The following is a 24,653-nucleotide window of genomic DNA, read 5'->3' as shown; positions in this document are numbered from 1 at the left end:
TACTGGTGTAGCCATAAGGTGTACCAAGTTGTTTAGAAACTTGTCTTTGAAGATAAAAGATTGTGATTTTTTTTCTTCTGATCTGATAGAATTTAGTTTGGGGACCTAGATGTAAGTCCGGGGATGGATTGCCTAAGTTTGTACAAGGCTAAGATAGACTGTGAAATTCAGAAAGTGAGTTTAAGGAACCTATTGAGAAGTTGACCTCATTAAAACGTTTTGAGAAGTCCAAGAACCTTTAGTTATTTCTGTAATGCAAGTGAGGAAATTGATTAATAAGGAGTGTGAACTATTTATCTGTAGTGTGCTAGATGTGAGTAAAGAAGTTGGAGTGAAAGTCGAGGATGTTTCCATTGTGGGTGAATTCATTGATGTGTTTCCGAGTGAAATTGCAAGTATGTTACCTATTAGAGCCTTTGAGTTCACTATAGACTTAGTTCCTGGAATGACACCTATATCTAAAGCACCATATAGAATGACACCTCTTGAAATGAGCGAATTAAGACACAGTTGCAAGAGTTGTTTCGTTAAAGGGTATATTAGGCCTTGTGCATCACCGTGGGGAGCTCATATGTTGTTGTTAAGGAGAAAGATAAGAATAGGGAATTGTGCATCAATTTTAGGGAGCTAAACAATGTTACCATCAAGTATCCTGTACCTAAGATATATAGATGACCTATTTGACCAATTGAATGGCGAAAGTGTGTTCTCGAAGATTGATTTGTGTTCGAAGTATCACCAATTGAGGATAGCTGATAAGGATATACCTAAGACCTCATTAAGACTCGTTATGGTCATTATGGTCTATAAGCCTTTTGGGTTAACCAATGAACCTGCCATAGTTATGGATTTGACGAATAGGACTTTCCACGAATTCCTAAAATAAGTGTGCTGTTGTATTCATTGATGATATCCTGATCTATTCGAAGAGTAAAAGAGAGCATGATGAACACTTGAGGGTTATTTTGGAGACGCTTAGAAAGAATTTAGTTTTATGTGAATGAAGTATACAAATCTTGAGGTCATGTGTGTTTAAGTGACACCGACGGAAAAGTGAAGGACTAAATTGATTGAAAACTACGTTACGTAAAGGAATAAATTTAAGAGAAGATTTGAGTGGTCCAGGATCGTTAGAAATCATTGTTGTCTTGAAAAGATGGGAGGAATTATATGAATTAGTGAAAAATCTAAGAGTTAAGCCCAAAATTTTTGCATCCATGAAAGGCGTAATGAGGTTCGATAAAAAGGAAAAGTTGAGCAGAAGGAGTTTCTGTAGATCCTGCTAAGATTCAAGTTGTGAGTGAGTGACCTACTCCAAAGAACGTGTCTGATATCTGAAGTTTCCTAGGCCTATTTGATTATCGTAGGAGATTTGTGAAAGATATTTTTTTTCGAAGAGAGCAAAACCAATGACCAACTTGATGAAAAAGAAATCGAAATTCGAGTGGAGTAAGAAATGTGAGGAAGCTTTCCAGATTTTAAAAGAGCGTTTGACCTCTGCACCTGTTGTCGTGTCAATTGAAACCTTATGAGGCTAATTACCCTACCCATGACCTAGAGATAGTTGTAATTGTGATTCGCTTTGAAGATTTGGAGATATTACCTTTACAGGAAAACATTTGAGATCCTTATCGACCATAAAAGTCTGAAATTTTGGCAAAAAGGTCCAGTGAATCTTGGGGACGACATTGAAAATGAGTACTACTTTCCACCTTGAAACCGATGGTCAAACTAAGAGGACTAACTAAACCATGGAAATATTTTGAGAGCCTGTACTATTGACTTTAAAGGACAGTTGGGAACACCATCTAGAGTTGATTTAATTTTCGTGCAACAATAGTTATCATGAGAGCATTAAGATATCACATTTGAGGCATTGTATGGAAAGAAGTGCAGAAACCCCACTTGCTAAAATGATTTTAGCGAGAATATAGTATTGGGAGCAAAATTAGTTGAAAGAGAAATATCCAAAGTTATTCCCTAAGATGAGTTACGAGGGCGTAACTCGTTTTCTTTAAGGGGGTAGAATGCGATAGAAATTCGCGCTTTTTACCTATTTTTATAGCAATTTTATTGCATTTTATGCTCATTTTTAGCAACTTATATATGTTGATGCAAGTAAATAGATTCTCCGCATAAGAAAAAGTTGTTCATGAGTAACACAAGCAACTTTAAGTTGGCAAAAAGTGCACATGAGATGCACAAGTCCTTCTCCAGTAAGAATAAGTTGAAAAATTTCGAAAAATGTGTGAATTTTCGTGTCAAGTTTCGGGACGAAACTTCTTTTAAGAGGGGTAGATTGTAATCCCCCGTAATTTTATACATTTTATTATTATATTTTAACGTATAGTTAATTATATTGAAATAGAATTTACGAATTTTAGAAATAAATATGTAATTAACGAATATTTATTTTATTACATTTCTAAATATTTTAACGATTTATGCAATCAAAATTAATTTTAGAATTTTATTTTGAAATGAATTTGAATTACGAAAACACGTTTGGATTTGGAAAACAATCATAATCAGTTTTGGATTCAAATTCTAAATCTCAATTCTAATCCTAGTCCAAATTGGCAAAGCCCAAAACAAATAAACCCATAACCCCATACCCATGTTTCAACTTCACTTGAAATCTCAACCACCACCTTGCTCTTCACGTGAAACAGAAAAGGAAAAAAAAACTCTCAGAAACTCTCAAACCTGCTCATCCTCCCTTTCATGTGAAGCAGTAACTAAATCTCCTCCTTGCTGCGCCGCCACCTCCGTCGGCCAACCATCACCCGACCGCTGACGCTGGCCTCTTCAGCCGTCCGGTCAGTTCCTTCCGGCACTCCTCCTCCCTTTCGTTCTCCTTTCTCTCCTCTCTCTTTGCTTCGTCCTTTCTCCTTAAATTAAGCACTGCCATCTATTTGCAGCAACCACCGCCAGCTTGTCGCCACCATCACCAGCCGACACGTCACCGGTTTCTCGCACTCACCGTCGCCGGTAACTCCCTTCTCTTCCCTCGTGTCTCTCCCTTTTTTTGTTCGGTTTTCGATGCCCTTCTCCTCACTCTCTTGCTTTGATTGTCGCACAGCAGCCATCGCCCAACCGCCTCCCTCGCTGCCACCGCACACCCACCGGCCTCCGCGACCACCGTGCTTGCTGCCGCGTATTCCGACGCCGGCTAGCCTCCCTTGTCTCCACTTTTGGTTATTTCCTTCCCTTCGATTTATTTCAATTACCATTTATGTTTTAATAAATTAATTAAGTTTTCATGATTTAAATTACTAGTTTTGAGTATATTTAGAATTCAGATTATATGCTGATATTATAAATTAGTTTATTTTCAGATTTGTTAATCATGTATGAGTTAAGGTTTTAATTATGTTTTATTAATTTAATTTATGTTTTCTTGAACTAAATTTATAGTTTTATGATTTAATTATGAATTTCATATTTATATGTTTTGCATAATTAAATTATTAATTTTCAGATTATATAATTTGATTGAAATAAGAGTTTGAATTATTTAAAGTATGAATTTTAAGGTTTTTAATGATTTTAAATCATAGTAGGATGTTTATGAATTATTAAAGTTATTGTTTTTATGATTTCAAACATGTTAATTATGTTTTGGAGTAGTTTGAAATTAGTTTATGTTGCTGAAAATTTAAAGTATGATGCTTTGAAGAGTTTTCAACGAATTTCAATCATTAATTCAATAATTATGATGCTAGGAAATCAAATATTCAAGTTTTGATGTTGGGGAATGTTCTAAACATGTTTAGGATACATTTAGAGTACTTTGTTATTGTTGTGAATCATTAGAAGTTGATTGGGAATCTTTGTGGGTTGTTTTAGGCGGAGAATTCTATGTAGACAACTTTTGAGATTGTTAAAGTGGCATATCAATTTGTTTATACAAGGTACGTACATACCTGTGTGTTTGTGGATGTGTGTTGTATTGAGATTATGTTGAATATATATTTATGAACTTGTTTATGTTGGAATTTCATGTTCAATGTCGTTGAATTAATGCGTTGAGCATAGAACTTTGTTTTAAGAATTATAACATGTTAGCATGGATAATTGTTGCAAGCATGTCAGTTGGGAACTTTAGATTATTTTATATATATTGATTCAGATCGATTGATCGTTGTCCCCTTTTAGCTTTTCACTACTTTATAAGGGCCGAGGACCTTGTTTAGTAAGTTGAAACCTTATACCCATATAGAGGGGTTGATCAGTATTAAAGGAAAGGTTGGATTAATTGGAATAAGTCTTAGCTGACATCTCTGTGATCACTTACTTAATTCCAAGATAAAAACAGTGGAGAATAATTGTTGATTGTATGACTTATGTGATTGTTGAGTTATAACAGAGTTTAATTTGTAAATCATGTAAAGTGAAACTGAGTAGCAATAGCTTTAGACTGTGACGTCTAAAGTGACGGACAATCAGGAGTTGGGGTCATGGGTCGCCTATGGCTTTCTCTGGGCCAGATTGATCACCGGTTCTATTTTGTTCAAAAGTCCCTCGATATCGCAGGTCATTGGGGTTTACGGAGTCGCGCCCGTACCTCGTCTTCCTTAGTGAAGAAGAAGAAGTTTCTAGTAGACAACTCAGTCCATTGACTATTTCAATTAAAATAATGTTAATGATACAAAGGTCTAGTTCAGTCAAATATAGTCTTCAAGTCAATATGTTTTGGTTATCCTTGCTTATGTTTAAATAGAATCATGTTAGGATTGTTCCTTTAATAGAATCATGTTAGGATTATTATTGATTTAGTATGTAGCACTCAGCTTTGCTGATTACGTGCTTTTGCTTGTGCATGTTGATCATGGCTATGCCTTATTGATCCTGTGATGACCCAATCTTTGGTGAGCAGTCTCTAGGGATCCATAAGCATTGTCCATTGCAGGTTTGAAGATGATGCATCATTGGGGTTCGGGATCTAGAGAGATTTGTGTAGTCGTTATTTTATTTCATTTGAATTTGGTTTTGTTGAACTTGTTTTAATGGACTAGAATTTGATTTGAACTAATTATGTCGACTTCGGTTTGTTGGTTTTGGGTAGTTGACTTATTTAAATTATTAAAGTTATTTTTTATGTTTTCCGCTGCAAAATTCTGAATAAGCCGTTACGTTTTCACACGGGCGATAATGCCTTGATAATTCTCTACGTTTTATATTAAAAAGTTATTTTAGAAAAGAGAGAATTGTCGGGGTGTTACAATCCGTCACCCGCTTTACTCATCACCCGCATTCCGTCCATCCATCACCCGTGGGTGAACCGGGTGGTATTCGGGTAAAAATTATTAACTATTAAAAATTCGTCATCTAATAATATGCATAGTAATTAACCAAAAGAAAAAGGTTATATACGTACATTTAATTCCGAAACGTATAATTACTTCTTATCACGCATAACTTATAACCAAAAAAAAAAAGTACTAACTTTAATAAATAATGGATTTATCAATACATTTTATATTTAAACATTAATATAAATAATATATTTAAAATAAATGGGTGATGGATCGGGTGATAAACGGGTGACGGATCGGGTGATGGATAAAAAAACATCACCCGCATCCGACCCGCATCCATCAACCGCTTAACCCATCACCCGCTTTTCATCCATTTAATTCGGGTTTTCACCCGTTTAATTATAGCGGGTGATCGTGTTAATGGATCATCCACTGGATATTTCCATCCCTACTTGGCGGGTACAAAATTTATCCCGATCGCGACCCCAACTGGTACAAACTAAAATTCATCCCCGCCCCACTACCGGCCTGAGTATCCATCTCCATTTCATCTCCACCCATACTGTAACACCCTAAAGTTTCTTGATTTTCTAAAACTATTTTCTTGAATAAATAAAATGAATTACTAAAGGATTATCTCTACCGTAATAACGATTAATGCTTTGTACTAGAATAACGCAGTGGATACCAGCCTAATATTTCTTTTTTGGAAAACACCTAACAACATATATAATGAAAAATTAACTTTAAAAAACACCTTACAATTAAAATAACATATATAATTGGAAAAAAAAATCTAAACACATTGAAAAATATAATATAATTTTAGATGTTCTTTAAAAGTTTTAATTCACGTAGGGAAGGATAATCAGATTGAATTGGTGAGTATGAAACACGGAGGGAGCGGAGATGGGACAGGGCGAGCGGGTATTGGATTGGTCTAACACAAAATCCACACCCGCTCCATCACCTATATATGACCGGTACACTTTTGATACCCATCTCCGCCAATCATCCGCCAATCTTACCCCCACCCCCTCCTACTTAGGGCGAATTTCCTATAAAACCTGCCACACTGACATCCTACCTGGGATGACCTACCCTATACGACTATAAGCCTATAACCAACGCAATTCCGCTTGCATGGACCCGGTCCACCATAAAGTTACCATGGACTAGGGTAATTAAGCAATTTTGCAGCGCTGAACCGTTTGAAATCACGTGTTCCAAAATAACAGAATGCGTGAAACCCTAAAATTGAAATCTCTCTCCTCCAGCAGCAGCTTCTCTCTCCTACAGCAGCTTCTCTCTCCTCCAACATCTTCTCTCTCTTCGAGCTTCAACAATGGAGGACGATTTAATCGATTTGAATATCGATTTAAATCGCGCAATAGAAGATAAATTGTATAATTATGACGGTAATATTCGAATCCTAATAACTAACTACGAAGAATTATAGTAACTTTCATACTCATTGAGTAATTATTATTATTTTAGAAAATTTAGAGAATCATAGAGAAGTATATGGCGTTGAAGATGAAGATGAAGGCACATCTCAGCAAGTTATGGTTGCAAATCAATGTATTGAAGAAGGTATGATATAGTATCTCTTAATATATATATATAATAACTGTTATGTTGATATAGTTAACATATTATAATTGCAGTAGTGTAACTAACATATAAAGAGGAATTATATTTAACGTAGAGTAACTATAACATACAAAGAGAAACTATGTTTAATGTAGAGTAACTATCTCATATAGACAGGACTTATATTAACTGTGAGTAACTATAAACTATAATTGCAGTAACTGTAGAGTAACTATAAACTATAGAGACTAACTATATAAAATGAAGTGTAACTATCACATATAAAGAGGAACTATATACTGTAGAGTAACTATCACATATAAACAGGAGTTATATTAACTGTGAGTAACTATAATATATAAACAGTAACTATATAAAATAAAGAGTAACTATCACATATAATGATAACTATATTTAAAATAAAGTAACTATAATTTATGAAAGGTAACTATATTAATTATAGAGTAACTTCACATAACGAAATAATCTATATAAGAAATAAACTACATTTAACTTATAGTAACTATAACATATAAAGAATAACTACATTAATTGTAGAGTAACTATAACAATCAATAGATCCTAAGTAAGTATGTTAAATATAAAGTAACTATAACATATAAAGAGTAACTATATGAACTGTAGAGTAACTATAACAATCAATAGATCTTAAGTAACAATGTTAAATATAGAGTAACTATAACATATAAAAAGTAACTATATAAAATGAAGAGTAACTATCACATATAAAGAGGAACTATATACTGTAGAGTAACTATCACATATAAACAGGAGTTATATTAACTGTGAGTAACTATAATATATAAACAGTAACTGTATAAAATGAAGAGTAACTATCACATATAATGGTAACTATATTTATAATAAAGTAACTATAATTTATGAAAGGTAACTATATTAATTATAGAGTAACTTCACATAACGAAATAATCTATATAAGAAATAAACTACATTTAACTTATAGTAACTATAACATATAAAGAATAACTATATTAACTGTAGAGTAACTATAACAATCAATAGATCCTAAGTAAGTATGTTAAATATAGAGTAACTATAACAAATAAAGAGTAACTATATGAATTATAGAGTAACTATAACAATCAATAGATCTTAAGTAACTATGTTAAATATATAGTAACTATAACATATAAAGAGTAACTATATAAAAATGAAGAGTAACTATCACATTTAATGATAACTATATTTGTATTTGTATAGGTTCAATAATACATTCAATTGATACAAACCACAGCATCTTTGAAAATCCAAATAATGAGCAGGAAGAAAACATTGATAAAGAATTAGATGGCAGTTTAATTGGAGAAGTAAGGAAAACAACCGATGAGATTTATGATCTATATTGCAAACATGCTGCTATTATTGGTTTTAGTGTACGAAAAGGGAAGAATAGATATAAAGAAGGAACCACAATTGTTAATGGAAAATACTTCTACTGCTCTGCTGCTGGAATAAGAGACCCTCTTAAAAACAAAGAACTCAAAAATGAAGATGATCAATCAGATGCAAAGAAGAAAGAAAGGAGAAAGAGGGTTATGATAACAAGAACAAAATGTGAAGATCAAATATTTGCAAAGAAGAATGAAAATGGAGATTTTGAAATAGAAAAGCATGTAGTGGTACATAATCACCCATTGACAAGAGAAATAAGTAATTATCTCCACCGATCGGAACGACAAATGACAAAACCTAAAAAAGAAGCTATTGAGGCAATGTCAGAATGTGGTCTAAGACCAATGGAGTCTTATAGGTATATGTCAACAGAAACTGGCGGAGACGACTGTGTAGGTCATACGATGATTGATCATCTAAACTACTGCTACAAGTTAAAAATGAAGCAAATTGATGGCAAGGATTCACAAACACTAGTGAACAAACTGTATGACATACAATCAATAGATCCCGAGTTCTTTTTCAGAGTAAGACTCAATGCTGAAGGAAAAGTTGAGTGCCTATTTTGGAGGGATTCTATGATGACAGAAGATTACAAAATATATGGAGATGTTCTAGTTTTTTATACTACATTCAGAACCAATAAGTACAATCTCATATGTGCTCCATTTGTTGGTATCAATAACCATTGGAAAAACACAATGTTTGCTTGTGCTTTCATTGGGGATGAAACCACAGAATCTTTTGTTTGGGTGTTTGAAACTTTTCTGAAGGCTATGGGAGGAAAGCACCCTATATCAATTTTCACTGATCAAGATGCAGCTATTGCTGCTGGAATAGAACAGGTACCTCTTCATATATTATAGTTACTATTTTGACAATATAGTAACTCTTTGTAAAAAAAGGTTACAATTTTGACAATATAGTAACTCTTTATAAAATATAGTTACTATTTTGACAATATAGTATCTCTTTATAAAATATAGTTACTATTTTGACAATATAGTAACTCTTAATACAATATAGTTACTATTCTGAAATTATAGTAACACTTTATAAAGTATAGTTACTATTTTGACAATATAGTAACTCTTTATAAAATATAGTTACTATTTTGTGGAACTATATATATTCATTATTGTTTTTCAGGTTTTTCCTTCTTCAAGACACAGGTTATGCTTGTGGCACTTGAGTAAAAATGCAAACAGTAGGTTTGCTTTATTGAAGTCTGATAAAAACTTCAAAAACGCATTCTACAAGTGTTTAAGTGGGTGTATAACACCGATTTTGAAGAAACTTGGAAATCTATGATCAACACTTTTAAGCTGGAAAAAGATGACTGGTTCAACAGATTGTATGGTCTTAAAGAAAAATGGTGTACAGCTTTAAGTAAAGATTTTTTTTCTGCCGGTATACTTTCTTCACAAAGAAGTGAAAGTACAAACCATGCTGTTGGATTTAAAGCAAATAAAAGTACAACATTAACAGAGTTCTATAGTATTTTTCAAGCTACAATAAATCGATGGAGAAAAACCAAAGAAAAAGACGACTTTGACTGTACAAGGGGAATACCTACTTCAGAGCTAAGTATGAGTGCTATATTAAAACAGGCAGCAAATGTATACACGATAACACTTTTCTGTGATTTTGAAGAAGAGTTCAAGCTTTCTGTGGCAAGTAGTACAATGTTCAAGGGAAGTGTTGGAAGAACAGTGTTTTTTGAAGTGTGGATAGAAGGAATAACAGGTAAAAAAACTATAAATCTTTATTTAATATTTGGAGTAGATGTTCTTTTGAATAATATTATATTATATGTAAATAATCTAACAGGATCAAGGCAAGAAGTTCAATACAAAATGGAAGATTCAACCGTCACTCGCACATGAAAAAACTTTGAAGAATCTGGATGGTTGTGCTTCCATTGTTTGAGAATATTGCATTTACATTCAATCAATACAATTCCAGATCGTTACATAACAACAAGATGGACTAGATATGCAAAGAAACAGATATGTGAAAGGGTTGATACAATAAAAAGGGAGAAAGGTGAAATCAACAATTTTACTGGTTGGAGATTACATATGATCAGAAGGTAATTTTTCAATATACATTAGTTCATTTTCATATAGTTACAATTACAGTTGATATTTGACTTTATGCTTAAACTTTATACCACAGATACTATAACTTAATTTTGAAAGGGCATAAGATAGCAAAGGCCAGAAAATTTATCGAGGAGAAGTTTAAAACGGATAATAAAGCAGTTGATGAAATAATAAAAAAGGAAGAAGAAAGGAAGGCAAAAGAAGAAGCTGCCAAGATAGCAGAACAAGAAAAGGCAAAAGCTGAAGCACAACGACAAACACAAGACGAAGAATCAACTAATTCTGAAATAACAATTGTGCTTGATCCTGATCGTGCTAATACTAAAGGAAAGAGTAAGAAGAGAATAAAGGGTCAATATGACAATTACAAGCAGCCATCAAAGAAAGGAAAAAAGAAACACAAAGAATTTGGATCCAAGACACCAAATATTCAATTATTTACACCTAAAGAACAACTATTTTAGTGATGTTCTTGTTTTATATTATAGTTTTGACAATATAGTAACTCTTTATAAAATATAGTTACTATTTTGACAATATAGTAACTCTTAATACAATATAGTTACTATTCTGAAAATATAGTAACTCTTTATAAAATATAGTTACTATTTTGACAATATAGTAACTCTTAATACAATATAGTTACTATTCTGAAAATATAGTAACTCTTTATAAATTACTATTTTGACAATATAGTAACACTTAATACAATATAGTTTACTATTTTGACAATATAGTAACTCTTAATACAATATAGTTACTATTTTGAATCATATAGTAACTATTACCAACATATAGTAACCTTTGGAATCATATAGTAACTCTTAATACAATATAGTTACTATTCTGAAAATGTAGTAACTCTTTATAAAATATAGTTACTATTTTGATAATATAGTAACTCTTAATACAATATAGTTACTATTTTGACAATATAGTAACTCTTTATATAATATAGTTACTATTTTGACAATATAGTAACTCTTAATACAATATAGTTACTATTCTAAAAAAATACTATGCAATCAAAATGACTTATAGTAACAATCTGTTTATCAAATAATAAAATACCATAAAAAAGAGAGTAATTTATCTTATTAAAGATAACTATATCTGTAAGATAGTAACTATTTGAATTTATACACAAAATTATTCACTATTTATATATACTAACTCTTCACATTTAGTGGTCACCCTTCTTTACATATAGTAACTCTATATAAAATATAGTTACTATTTTGACAATATAGTAACCTTCGTTATGCAATCATATGACTAACAAATTTATAAGAGTAACTATATTTTTAGAAAGGTAACTATATCATTCAAATTGAAACCATATTTATACTGAGTAAATTGAACAATATGACACAAATACTGCAAAAGTTATAATTACTCTCATACATCAAACAATTAAAAAACACTGAGAGTAACTATATCAAAATTAGAATTAATTGTACTTTCTAAACAGTAATTTGACTACATACTAACACAAAAAATTAAATTGTTTTTTCACCAATGATTATTAACCACGTGAAGAACCTCGTCCACGTCCCTTACTGCGTCTGCCTCCTCTGGCGCGTCTCCCGCCTTTGCCACGTCCTTTCTCTTCAACATTGACATCTGTCTCAGCTTCATCTTCTGTTTCAACATGTTTGGATTTCCTTGCTGAATTATTTCTTGCAACAATTTCAATTTTTGAAGCGTCATTCATGTATTTCTGCACCAACTCTTCCCTTTGTTTAATTAGGGCATCCAAAACATCTTGTTTCATGTTTTTCCTGAATGCAACCATTCGTTTCAGAAATTCATCTCTGCAACAATTCAAATCTGACAACACAATGGTGCCACACATACAAGCCCTGAGAAACTTCCTGAAATCCTCCTGCAAATATTTGAACAGTAACTATTATATATAATAAAAACAGTAACTATGATAACAAAACAATAACTATAAAGAATGAAAAGAAAATATGAATAACAATAATTATTTTTAACACAAAAACTTACATCTTCCAAGGGATCAAAGTCAAAAATTCAAACACCATCTTGTACCGTTTCAACACCATGAAAGACCATCATAAACATCATCAAATAGACACAACAGTCTTTGTCATAAGCACCTCGCTTCCAATTACCACCGACCAGGATAAATTTGAAGCTTCTAATATCTTCATGATGAATGTTATCCATATCTTTCAGTAGTTTTTCCAATGAAGAACACTGTACAAAACATATAGTAACTATTACCAACATTAGTAACCTTTGGAATCATATAGTAACTATTACCAACATATAGTAACCGTTAAAATCATATAGTAACTATTAAAATCATATAGTAACTATTACCAGTTGGTTAAAATCATGTAGTAACTATTAAAATCATATAGTAACCATTAAAATCATATAGTAACTATTAAAATCATATAGTGACTATTAGAATCATATAGGAACCATTAAAATCATATAGTAACCATTACCAACATATAGTAACCTTTGGAATCATATAGTAACTATTGTATAAAGAGTTACTATATTTTATAAAGAGTAACTCTTTGTACACATAATTATTTCTAAAACAGTATAGTAACTATTGCATAACATATAGTAACCTTTCAGATAATATAGTAACTATAGTACTAACCTATTAAATCACTCAGTAACTATTTATAAAACATAATTACTGCTTTAAAGTTAAATTACTTTCTAGAAAAGATAGTAACTATTTTAAAAACATAGTTACTGTTTTAAACAAATAGTAACCTTGTCAAAGAAAGACTAATATAAGGGTAACTATACATTTATAGAGTAACTACAAAAAAAAAAGGTAACTATAAAAAAAACTTACCAAGACAGAATAAGATTTCTTCCTTTGTTCCATCTCTTTTGGTTCCAGAAGCATATTATCAACGAAATAGACACTCTTGTCTTTCATACTAAGGACAAACAGGTAATAATGCTTCGTGTCTTCAATCAGAACAGGAGCAAAAATCTATATAAAAAAGAAAAACAACATATTACAACTACAAGAAAGGAGACAGAAAAAAAGAAGATAATATGGTTATATAAAGAAAATATAAATCATACCATATTACAATCTTTCAACGATTGAACTCCATTTATATCTTTCACACCATAATTAAGACAAACACACAATTCAGACAAGACTTTTTCATTGTCTGGTTTCTCAATCAAATCAGCAACATATTTCTGCAAATCAATATTAAAAGAAAAATTAAACAAAGGCCAAAAAAATTTAAAATAATTAACATTCTATATTATTAAAAATATAACTTACACAATATGTGCCACCTAAAAACAGCTTCTGAGGAGAACCGGCAGGATTCCTTTCATTTTCATTCAATAAGAAAGCCCAAGATTCAATATGAATCAAAAGAATATCAAATGTAGAAGGAAGTGTCCACATGTCATTTCTTGCTACCGCAATAAAATGATTGTATTCTACAACTTTATCACTGAAAAACATAAAAAAGAAACAATAAATATGTCAGAAGAATTATAAAGGTTACTATAATAAATAAAAATAACAATAGAATATAAAAGGTAAATATAGTAAACAAAAGGATACTATAGTATACAAATAGTAACTATATTATATGAAAGGTTACTATAAAGTTAAGGCAGCAACTTCACTTTTAAGAAAGGTAACTATATTATATGAAAGGTAACTATATTATATGAAGGGTTACTATAAATTATGAAAGGTAACTATATTATATGAAAGGTAACTATAATATATGAAAGGTAACTATAATATATGAAAGGTAACTATTTTATATGAAAGGTAACTATAATATATGAATGGTAACTATATTATATGAAAGGTAACTATAAATTATTAAATGAAAAAACTTCTACTTACTCATTCAAAATACCCTCTCCATCAGTCAAAGCAGCAAAGTCCACAACTTCTTGAACAAATGCTGGAAGATGCCTCATTAAATCTTCAAATGCTATCATAAATGGAGACATAAACATCACATTTTCCTCTATGCCATAGACACTGACATTCACTCTTGATATAGCATGGTTGTTAATGATGCATTTTTGAAATGCAGCCCACACGCGCTCATATTCTTCCATTTCTTCATCATCATCCTCCGTAGTTTCTTTAGCTTTGCTTTTCAAAGAATCAAGAACTTCATGTATTTGAGTGTCAGGATCAACTTCTCGAATAAATGCTTGGGTAGATGTTGTTGCATCAACAATAGCAGTAGTACACAAACTTGCAGGCTCAGTTGGAACAACGGCAGAAGGTCGAGGGGCAACGGTAACAACTAGATTGTTACTTGAACCAAAAATATCATCCCTACCATTTGGTAGATTCTTCACCAATTGATGAATCTCCACCAACTCATCAACCATCTTTTGATAAGTGGAATTTTCCAAAATATCATCGCCATGGTTCTGCGAAGGCATTGAAGCCTTTAATTTGAACAGCTCTTCAGCATGGATGGCTGAAACTACATCCAGATCTCTCTTCATCAACAACCACTGACCATGAAAATCCTAAAAAACAAAATACATAAATTTAAATATGGAACATAATATGAAAATTTAATTAAAACTACAAAAAATATTATAAGAAAAGGTATCTATAGTATATAAAGATAACTATATAAAAGTTACCTATAGTATATGAAAGGTAACTATAGAATATAAAAGATAACTATAGAAAATAAAAGATAACTATAGTAAATAAAAGGTAACTATAGTATATAAAAGATATCTATAGTATACACAAGATAACTATAGTAATATAAAACATATAGTAACTATTTATACCATATAGTAACTGTTTAAAACATATAGTTACTGTTTATTAAAACAAAGTAATGGTAACTTAGTGTATGAAAGATAACTATAGTACATAAAAGATAACTATAGAATATAAAAGATAACTATATATACCTACATTTACTAAACCAAAGATAATGATAACAATAGTGTATAAAAGATAACTATAGCATATAAAAAATAACTATACTATATATTGACAAATATATCAATAATAAAGTAAACTTACATCAGTGGCTTTAGAGAAAATTTCTTCATCAGTAGGATGAGATTCAAGGATTTCAAACTGAAGAATCCTAGGACGCCGACTTGGAATTCGACAGCCAACATAGGGCCGTTCAGCTCTTCCCCCACTGCTGCCAGCTTCATTTTCTTTCGAAATAGATTTGATTTGTGTCAAATCTATTTGACCATCAACAAAAACAAACTTTTTGGAAATTGGATACTTCTCCTTCTCCAAAATACCAGAACCATATAATGCACTCATATTGGCACTTTCAGCATGAATCCGATCGGTTACCATCTTCGATGTCCAATGCTGAATAAGAGGTAATTGATCAGGTATATCACTGGAATTCCTAAACTTAATCCTCTGAAAATACACAAGTTGCAAAAACACAACACATCCTCCAAATGTCTTTTAATCTTTGCCTTTCAATAAACAATTTTTAAATTTCACTGTTTCCTCACATAATACGTCAAGAACGTATTTACACCAATTGTATTTGGGAATCATTTTAGGATCTTCCAAAGCCTTAGCCAATCTCAAATCTACAGTCCTATTGGCTGTTGGAGTAAAAAATGTAGAGAAAGCAACAAAAATAAATAATTGTTTAAACAGATCACCGCCATCTGTCAACAATTTAATCCTGTCCTCAAGCAACCTTAGAGAAATTTGAGCATTGACCTCTTCAAAATCGAACTCTTTTCTCCACTTGATCTTCAAATCAAAATCAGGATTAGTGGAATTGCGCCCACGTTTAACCCTTTCAACCTCCAGCTCAGAAAGGTGGAGCATAAACAAATCGTACACATCATAATCAGTGATTTCAAATTGCTTGGAATCACTGATTGTAAACAGAGAACTCACACCATCAAAGCACTTGATGCACCAGTACATCATCTGAGTGTTTTTTCGACTTAATTAAAGGCCTAACAATCCTCCAAACCCTATCTCTTGAACAGCTGCCTTTTGATCAGGAGAGAAGTCTTTAATTAATTTACACAATGATCCTCCTGAACATTGTGTATCAAAATTAAACCTGAAAAAAATGAATAATGAAAGTAAGTCAGCTTTATATATCATATAGTAACTATTTAGAACACATAGTAACTGTTTAAAACATACAGTAACTATTAGAAACATATAGTAACTATTTAGAAGATATAGTAACTGTTTAAAACATATAGTAACCTTTCAAATAATATAGTAACTATAGTACACATAGTACACATAGAACCTATTTATAACATATAGTAACTATTTAGAACATATAGTAACTATTTAGAAGATATAGTAACTGTTTAGAACATATAGTAACCTTTCAAATAATATAGTAACTATAGTACACATAGAACATATTTATAACATATAGTAACTATTTAGAAACATATAGTAACTATTTAGAAGATATAGTAACTGTTTAAAACATATAGTAACCTTTCAAATAATATAGTTACTATAGTACACATAGTACACATAGAACCTATTTATAACATATAGTAACTATTTAGAACATATAGTAACTATTTAGAAGATATAGTAACTGTTTAGAACATATAGTGACTACTACAAAACATACCCTTTTTGGACGCTTGGTCTTGGACGCCAAAGGCATTGATTTTGCGGGGGGAAAAATCCCGTGTGGCCACGACGCTAATAACAGTCCACAACGTTGTCGACGCTTTAAAGCGTCGAAGAAACCGTACCTAATCCACGTGAGAAGCACGTGCTGCGAATAATACTCAGAATTTTATGAAAATCAAATCGCGCTAAAACAGAAATTTATTTTTGAAACCGCCTAACATTGCCTAACTCCACGACTCATCCTCCCAGCCCACGACTTTCAAACCCTAAAGCTAGTCATCTTCTTCTTCTCGATCTGATAATCTCCAATCCTCTCGCCATTAATCCTCTCGCCCTTTTCTTCAGGTTCGTCCACCTTTAATCAGAAGGACGCCATTAATCTGCTCTGTTTTTTATTTTTCGTTTTTGTCAATTTAGTGTAATATTTAATTTCTTGCTAATTTATTCATCTTCATCCTCTCACGAGTCACAGTGGTGGAAAATCGCGTTGTTAATAATCAGTTTTTGCGTGTTGTGGGCTTGAATTTCCAAGGTATGTACCCTGTTCTTCATCAAATTTTATCTTTCTTTCAAATTTCTTTGAAAATTTCAATATGATTGTTGTATAATTATGATTGTTGTATTATTTTTCAATTTTCTTTTCAATATGATTGTTGTATAATTATGATTGTTGTATTATTTTTCAATTTTCTTTCAATTTCCAATTTGCTGAGAGTTTCGCAGGGCTTGTTTATATTTAGGTATATTTCAATTTGAGATTGGTTGTTTGGCTTGGGCTGAAATTGTGTTAGTGTGTTATATTTGGTTAGATATGCTGAATTGCAGAGTATTTTTATTTTCTGTGTATAATCGATTTCAAAATGCGGGGAGTGGGAATTATAGCAGTAGCAACAGTTTACATTGCTAAAAGTTGTCCTCGATTTCTTGCCATTGGGATCCACTAATAACAAACACAGCCTAATGTATATTGATGCAAAGTTTGGGAGTTCAAGACTTCAAACTTCAAAGTATAGCCTGTTCGTTTCAATTTGGTTTTATGCAAGTTGGAACTTTTGTCTTGAAATCGCGTAAAATAGATGTTGGTTATCTTTTGAATGCGAAGCATGATTATTTTTTTAGTTGTTAAATGACAGTATATATACGTACACTATTAATCTGTTGTTGTTTTTTGTGCTTTGATTCATGAAAAGTGTGATTGATTTTATCCTTTGTGCTTGTTTATTGCTTAAATCGAGTTCTTATCACTCACCTTTGTATTCACTTTCGCACCCATAAAGAGGTGACTTCTCTTTGATTAAAGGTTAATGATTTACAATACATCTCAGAGTTTACATTTCGTCTTTGATTTGCTTTACCATTGATTGTTGTATTTATATTGGAGATTGTTAGGCCACAACTAAAACACAAACGTCTTCTAAACTTTATTTTAGGCCTGAGTATGCTATTAGTTTAGCTATATGTTTGCCTTCCCCAAAGTAATGATGGCATCTATCTATGCATATATGGTGTTTATAAGAAAATTCTGACATGGATTAACATGCGTCAAACAAATTCTCAAGGAGTATTCAATATCAGGCCTAATAGCTCCTGATTTTGCTGAAAACCTGAATAAGTATCTGTCAACACTAATTAATGTTAATCTTCTGGCTTTTTGATTTTTTTGGAGGTTTTTTAGGGTTTTCTTGCTTTACGATGTGAAATTGAGGTGGTAAATTGACAATTGTCCCTTTATTGGAGTAATATTGTGTCTCCTGATTAAAAGGGACTTGTATTCATAATAGTCTCTTTATTAGGGTGATTTTCTTACCAGAATAATGCGGATTTACTTGAGCGTGTTTGACATCTGATTTCACGAGTTCTCGAAACATTCAATGTTGTTGGTTCTGGATGGGATGCTGTTTATTTAAAGGGTGCATTTTCAAAACTGTTTACTTAGTGTGCTAGTGATATTTGATATGCTCAATTGTTCATGTTCTAGTTGTTACTTATCAGGGGAATGGTTTTGTTCTATACGAAGTATCTACTAATGTTGGTAATACATTTCTTGTCCTGGTTACAGACTTGTCCCTTGCTGCTCCGGGTTTTCACTAAGGTACTTTATCTATTTCTCACTCTTTTTGTTTGTTATGCTTTGCACTCCGGGAATTCCCTTTTTAGTGTTGTGTTTGTTGGCTGTTCTTTTATAGAACGCGTGAATTGGTGCCATTTTTATTTTTGCGAGACTAAAATCATTAGTGCGGCTTCCCTCTTAGCGTGTATTGCTTTACCCCAATGGTAGCCTTACGGTATGCCGATTTGGGTATTTTCATGGTTGGTCATGTTGCATTCATGGAAAATCTTTTAGTCCGTACTTAGATCACTACTACAAAACATACCCTTTTTGGACGCTTGGTCTTGGACGCCAAAGGCATTGATTTTGCGGGGGGAAAAATCTCGTGTGGCCACGACGCTAATAACAGTCCACAACGTTGTCGGCGCTTTAAAGCGTCGAAGAAACCGTACCTAATCCACGTGAGAAGCACGTGCTGCGAATAATACTCAGAATTTTGTGAAAATCAAATCGCGCTAAAACAGAAATTTATTTTTGAAACCGCCTAACATTGCCTAACTCCACGACTCATCCTCCCAGCCCACGACTTTCAAACCCTAAAGATAGTCATCTTCTTCTTCTCGATCTGATAATCTCCAATCCTCTCGCCATTAATCCTCTCGCCCTTTTCTTCAGGTTCGTCCACCTTTAATCAGAAGGACGCCATTAATCTGCTCTGTTTTTTATTTTTCGTTATTGTCAATTTAGTGTAATATTTAATTTCTTGCTAATTTATTCATCTTCATCCTCTCACGAGTCACAGTGGTGGAAAATCGCGTTGTTAATAATCAGTTTTTGCGTGTTGTGGGCTTGAATTTCCAAGGTATGTACCCTGTTCTTCATCAAAATTTATCTTTCTTTCAAATTTCTTTGAAAATTTCAATATGATTGTTGTATAATTATGATTGTTGTATTATTTTTCAATTTTCTTTTCAATATGATTGTTGTATAATTATGATTGTTGTATTATTTTTCAATTTTCTTTCAATTTCCAATTTGCTGAGAGTTTCGCAGGGCTTGTTTATATTTAGGTATATTTCAATTTGAGATTGGTTGTTTGGCTTGGGCTGAAATTGTGTTAGTGTGTTATATTTGGTTAGATATGCTGGATTGCAGAGTATTTTTATTTTCTGTGTATAATCGATTTCAAAATGCGGGGAGTGGGAATTATAGCAGTAGCAACAGTTTACATTGCCAAAAGTTGTCCTCGGTTTCTTGCCATTGGGATCCACTAATAACAAACACAGCCTAATGTATATTGATGCAAAGTTTGGGAGTTCAAGACTTCAAACTTCAAAGTATAGCCTGTTCGTTTCAATTTGGTTTTATGCAAGTTGGAGCTTTTGTCTTGAAATCGCGTAAAATAGATGTTGGTTATCTTTTGAATGCGAAGCATGATTATTTTTTTAGTTGTTAAATGACAGTATATATACGTACACTATTAATCTGTTGTTGTTTTTTGTGCTTTGATTCATGAAAAGTGTGATTGATTTTATCCTTTGTGCTTGTTTATTGCTTAAATCGAGTTCTTATCACTCACCTTTGTATTCACTTTCGCACCCATAAAGAGGTGACTTCTCTTTGATTAAAGGTTAATGATTTACAATACATCTCAGAGTTTACATTTCGTCTTTGATTTGCTTTACCATTGATTGTTGTATTTATATTGGAGATTGTTAGGCCACAACTAAAACACAAACGTCTTCTAAACTTTATTTTAGGCCTGAGTATGCTATTAGTTTAGCTATATGTTTGCCTTCCCCAAAGTAATGATGGCATCTATCTATGCATATATGGTGTTTATAAGAAAATTCTGACATGGATTAACATGCGTCAAACAAATTCTCAAGGAGTATTCAATATCAGGCCTAATAGCTCCTGATTTTGCTGAAAACCTGAATAAGTATCTGTCAACACTAATTAATGTTAATCTTCTGGCTTTTTGATTTTTTTGGAGGTTTTTTAGGGTTTTCTTGCTTTACGATGTGAAATTGAGGTGGTAAATTGACAATTGTCCCTTTATTGGAGTAATATTGTGTCTCCTGATTAAAAGGGACTTGTATTCATTATAGTCTCTTTATTAGGGTGATTTTCTTACCAGAATAATGCGGATTTACTTGAGCGTGTTTGACATCTGATTTCACGAGTTCTCGAAACATTCAATGTTGTTGGTTCTGGATGGGATGCTATTTATTTAAAGGGTGCATTTTCAAAACTGTTTACTTAGTGTGCTAGTGATATTTGATATGCTCAATTGTTCATGTTCTAGTTGTTACTTATCAGGGGAATGGTTTTGTTCTATACGAAGTATCTACTAATGTTGGTAATACATTTCTTGTCCTGGTTACAGACTTGTCCCTTGCTGCTCCGGGTTTTCACTAAGGTACTTTATCTATTTCTCACTCTTTTTGTTTGTTATGCTTTGCACTCCGGGAATTCCCTTTTTAGTGTTGTGTTTGTTGGCTGTTCTTTTATAGAACGCGTGAATTGGTGCCATTTTTATTTTTGCGAGACTAAAATCATTAGTGCGGCTTCCCTCTTAGCGTGTATTGCTTTACCCCAATGGTAGCCTTACGGTATGCCGATTTGGGTATTTTCATGGTTGGTCATGTTGCATTCATGGAAAATCTTTTAGTCCGTACTTAGATCACTACTACAAAACATACCCTTTTTGGACGCTTGGTCTTGGACGCCAAAGGCATTGATTTTGCGGGGGGGAAAATCCCGTGTGGCCACGACGCTAATAACAGTCCACAACGTTGTCGACGCTTTAAAGCGTCGAAGAAACCGTACCTAATCCACGTGAGAAGCACGTGCTGCGAATAATACTCAGAATTTTGTGAAAATCAAATCGCGCTAAAACAGAAATTTATTTTTGAAACCGCCTAACATTGCCTAACTCCACGACTCATCCTCCCAGCCCACGACTTTCAAACCCTAAAGCTAGTCATCTTCTTCTTCTCGATCTGATAATCTCCAATCCTCTCGCCATTAATCCTCTCGCCCTTTTCTTCAGGTTCGTCCACCTTTAATCAGAAGGACGCCATTAATCTGCTATGTTTTTTATTTTTCGTTTTTGTCAATTTAGTGTAATATTTAATTTCTTGCTAATTTATTCATCTTCATCCTCTCACGAGTCACAGTGGTGGAAAATCGCGTTGTTAATAATCAGTTTTTGCGTGTTGTGGGCTTGAATTTCCAAGGTATGTACCCTGTTCTTCATCAAATTTTATCTTTCTTTCAAATTTCTTTGAAAATTTCAATATGATTGTTGTATAATTATGATTGTTGTATTATTTTTCAATTTTCTTTTCAATATGATTGTTGTATAATTATGATTGTTGTATTATTTTTCAATTTTCTTTCAATTTCCAATTTGCTGAGAGTTTCGCAGGGCTTGTTTATATTTAGGTATATTCCAATTTGAGATTGGTTGTTTGGCTTGGGCTGAAATTGTGTTAGTGTGTTATATTTGGTTAGATATGCTGAATTGCAGAGTATTTTTATTTTCTGTGTATAATCGATTTCAAAATGCGGGGAGTGGGAATTATAGCAGTAGCAACAGTTTACATTGCCAAAAGTTGTCCTCGGTTTCTTGCCATTGGGATCCACTAATAACAAACACAGCCTAATGTATATTGATGCAAAGTTTGGGAGTTCAAGACTTCAAACTTCAAAGTATAGCCTGTTCGTTTCAATTTGGTTTTATGCAAGTTGGAGCTTTTGTCTTGAAATTGCGTAAAATAGATGTTGGTTATCTTTTGAATGCGAAGCATGATTATTTTTTTAGTTGTTAAATGACAGTATATATACGTACACTATTAATCTGTTGTTGTTTTTTGTGCTTTGATTCATGAAAAGTGTGATTGATTTTATCCTTTGTGCTTGTTTATTGCTTAAATCGAGTTCTTATCACTCACCTTTGTATTCACTTTCGCACCCATAAAGAGGTGACTTCTCTTTGATTAAAGGTTAATGATTTACAATACATCTCAGAGTTTACATTTCGTCTTTGGTTTGCTTTACCATTGATTGTTGTATTTCTATTGGAGATTGTTAGGCCACAACTAAAACACAAACGTCTTCTAAACTTTGTTTTAGGCCTGAGTATGCTATTAGTTTAGCTATATGTTTGCCTTCCCCAAAGTAATGATGGCATCTATCTATGCATATATGGTGTTTATAAGAAAATTCTGACATGGATTAACATGCGTCAAACAAATTCTCAAGGAGTATTCAATATCAGGCCTAATAGCTCCTGATTTTGCTGAAAACCTGAATAAGTATCTGTCAACACTAATTAATGTTAATCTTCTGGCTTTTTGATTTTTTTGGAGGTTTTTTAGGGTTTTCTTGCTTTACGATGTGAAATTGAGGTGGTAAATTGACAATTGTCCCTTTATTGGAGTAATATTGTGTCTCCTGATTAAAAGGGACTTGTCTTCATAATAGTCTCTTTATTAGGGTGATTTTCTTACCAGAATAATGCGGATTTACTTGAGCGTGTTTGACATCTGATTTCACGAGTTCTCGAAACATTCAATGTTGTTGGTTCTGGATGGGATGCTGTTTATTTAAAGGGTGCATTTTCAAAACTGTTTACTTAGTGTGCTAGTGATATTTGATATGCTCAATTGTTCATGTTCTAGTTGTTACTTATCAGGGGAATGGTTTTGTTCTATACGAAGTATCTACTAATGTTGGTAATACATTTCTTGTCCTGGTTGCAGACTTGTCCCTTGCTGCTTCGGGTTTTCACTAAGGTACTTTATCTATTTCTCACTCTTTTTGTTTGTTATGCTTTGCACTCCGGGAATTCCCTTTTTAGTGTTGTGTTTGTTGGCTGTTCTTTTATAGAACGCGTGGGTGCCATTTTTTTAACTATGTTTTCTGCAGCGTAGTTTTTTTGCATTTAGTGTGATTCTGTCTGCTATGGTGGACATAATGTTGCTTGGTGTTGCAATAATCTTTAAGTTTGTGTTGCTTAATTGTGAATTTTCTGATCTTTTAATTATTTTATTGACTAGAGGACCATTCATCCATCCTTGTGGAGGTAGGGTAAGGATAGACAGATAGTCATAGGAGGAACACAATTTTGATATTGAGAACCCTATTCACGTGGCTAGAGAAACGACCACTAATCTAATCACCCTCCTATGAGTCTTATGACTCCTATCCATGATGTTAGGTTCAATGAGAATTGAACTCCCAACCTCATGGATGGAAGGTGGGACTGTGAGCTGTACCAAACGTTCTTGCCTGATTCTCAGCATGCATTGCGTGAATGTACTTATATAATAGTTTAATACTTTAATATTTTAGTACTACATTCGTGTTTCCTGATTTTAATTTATTTTATTTTTTACTTATATGTTGGTTGTTTGTATCAATTTGTTGCTAGGTTCTTACTTTTCTTCCCTCCTCTTGTTTGGTGCTTGTTCCTTGAAAGTTGTTTTTGAGGCATACATTGTTGTGCTTGATCCTTGCCATTTGTAGTGATTTGAACAGTTGTGAAGTGTGAACAAGGGAATGATGGGTTTCAAACT

The 24,653-nt window shown here is 32.6% G+C and overlaps 2 protein-coding genes across 2 annotated transcripts; both read left to right on the top strand.

The window, feature by feature from the left end:
* The first annotated feature begins 6,606 nt into the window (after positions 1-6,606).
* LOC110778810 (protein FAR1-RELATED SEQUENCE 5-like) lies at positions 6,607-9,599 on the top strand. The gene is made up of 4 exons (XM_056829602.1): positions 6,607-6,679; positions 6,759-6,854; positions 8,097-9,133; positions 9,438-9,599. The coding sequence occupies exons 1-4, from the start codon at positions 6,607-6,609 to the stop codon at positions 9,597-9,599; spliced, it is 1,368 nt and encodes a 455-aa protein (XP_056685580.1).
* LOC130461485 (protein FAR1-RELATED SEQUENCE 9-like) lies at positions 9,596-10,895 on the top strand. The gene is made up of 4 exons (XM_056829601.1): positions 9,596-10,034; positions 10,254-10,380; positions 10,467-10,726; positions 10,882-10,895. The coding sequence occupies exons 1-4, from the start codon at positions 9,596-9,598 to the stop codon at positions 10,893-10,895; spliced, it is 840 nt and encodes a 279-aa protein (XP_056685579.1).
* Positions 10,896-24,653: the final 13,758 nt, after the last annotated feature.

Source organism: Spinacia oleracea, chromosome 5, assembly GCF_020520425.1.
Source record: "Spinacia oleracea cultivar Varoflay chromosome 5, BTI_SOV_V1, whole genome shotgun sequence".
NCBI lineage: Eukaryota > Viridiplantae > Streptophyta > Magnoliopsida > Caryophyllales > Amaranthaceae > Spinacia > Spinacia oleracea.
Note: the sequence above shows the minus strand (reverse complement) of the source record. Positions and strands in the feature narration are given on the sequence as shown.

What these genes read in the sequence shown, in the direction of transcription:
- LOC110778810 (XM_056829602.1), top strand. Translation starts at nt 6,607, where the DNA reads ATGGAGGACGATTTAATCGATTTGAATATCGATTTAAATCGCGCAATA. An exon ending in AAATCAATGTATTGAAGAAG is followed by an intron (nt 6,855 to 8,096) that starts GTATGATATAGT and finishes GTATTTGTATAG; the next exon opens with GTTCAATAATACATTCAATT. An exon ending in TTGCTGCTGGAATAGAACAG is followed by an intron (nt 9,134 to 9,437) that starts GTACCTCTTCAT and finishes ATTGTTTTTCAG; the next exon opens with GTTTTTCCTTCTTCAAGACA.
- LOC130461485 (XM_056829601.1), top strand. Translation starts at nt 9,596, where the DNA reads ATGATCAACACTTTTAAGCTGGAAAAAGATGACTGGTTCAACAGATTG. An exon ending in GTGGATAGAAGGAATAACAG is followed by an intron (nt 10,035 to 10,253) that starts GTAAAAAAACTA and finishes ATACAATTCCAG; the next exon opens with ATCGTTACATAACAACAAGA. An exon ending in AGATTACATATGATCAGAAG is followed by an intron (nt 10,381 to 10,466) that starts GTAATTTTTCAA and finishes TTTATACCACAG; the next exon opens with ATACTATAACTTAATTTTGA.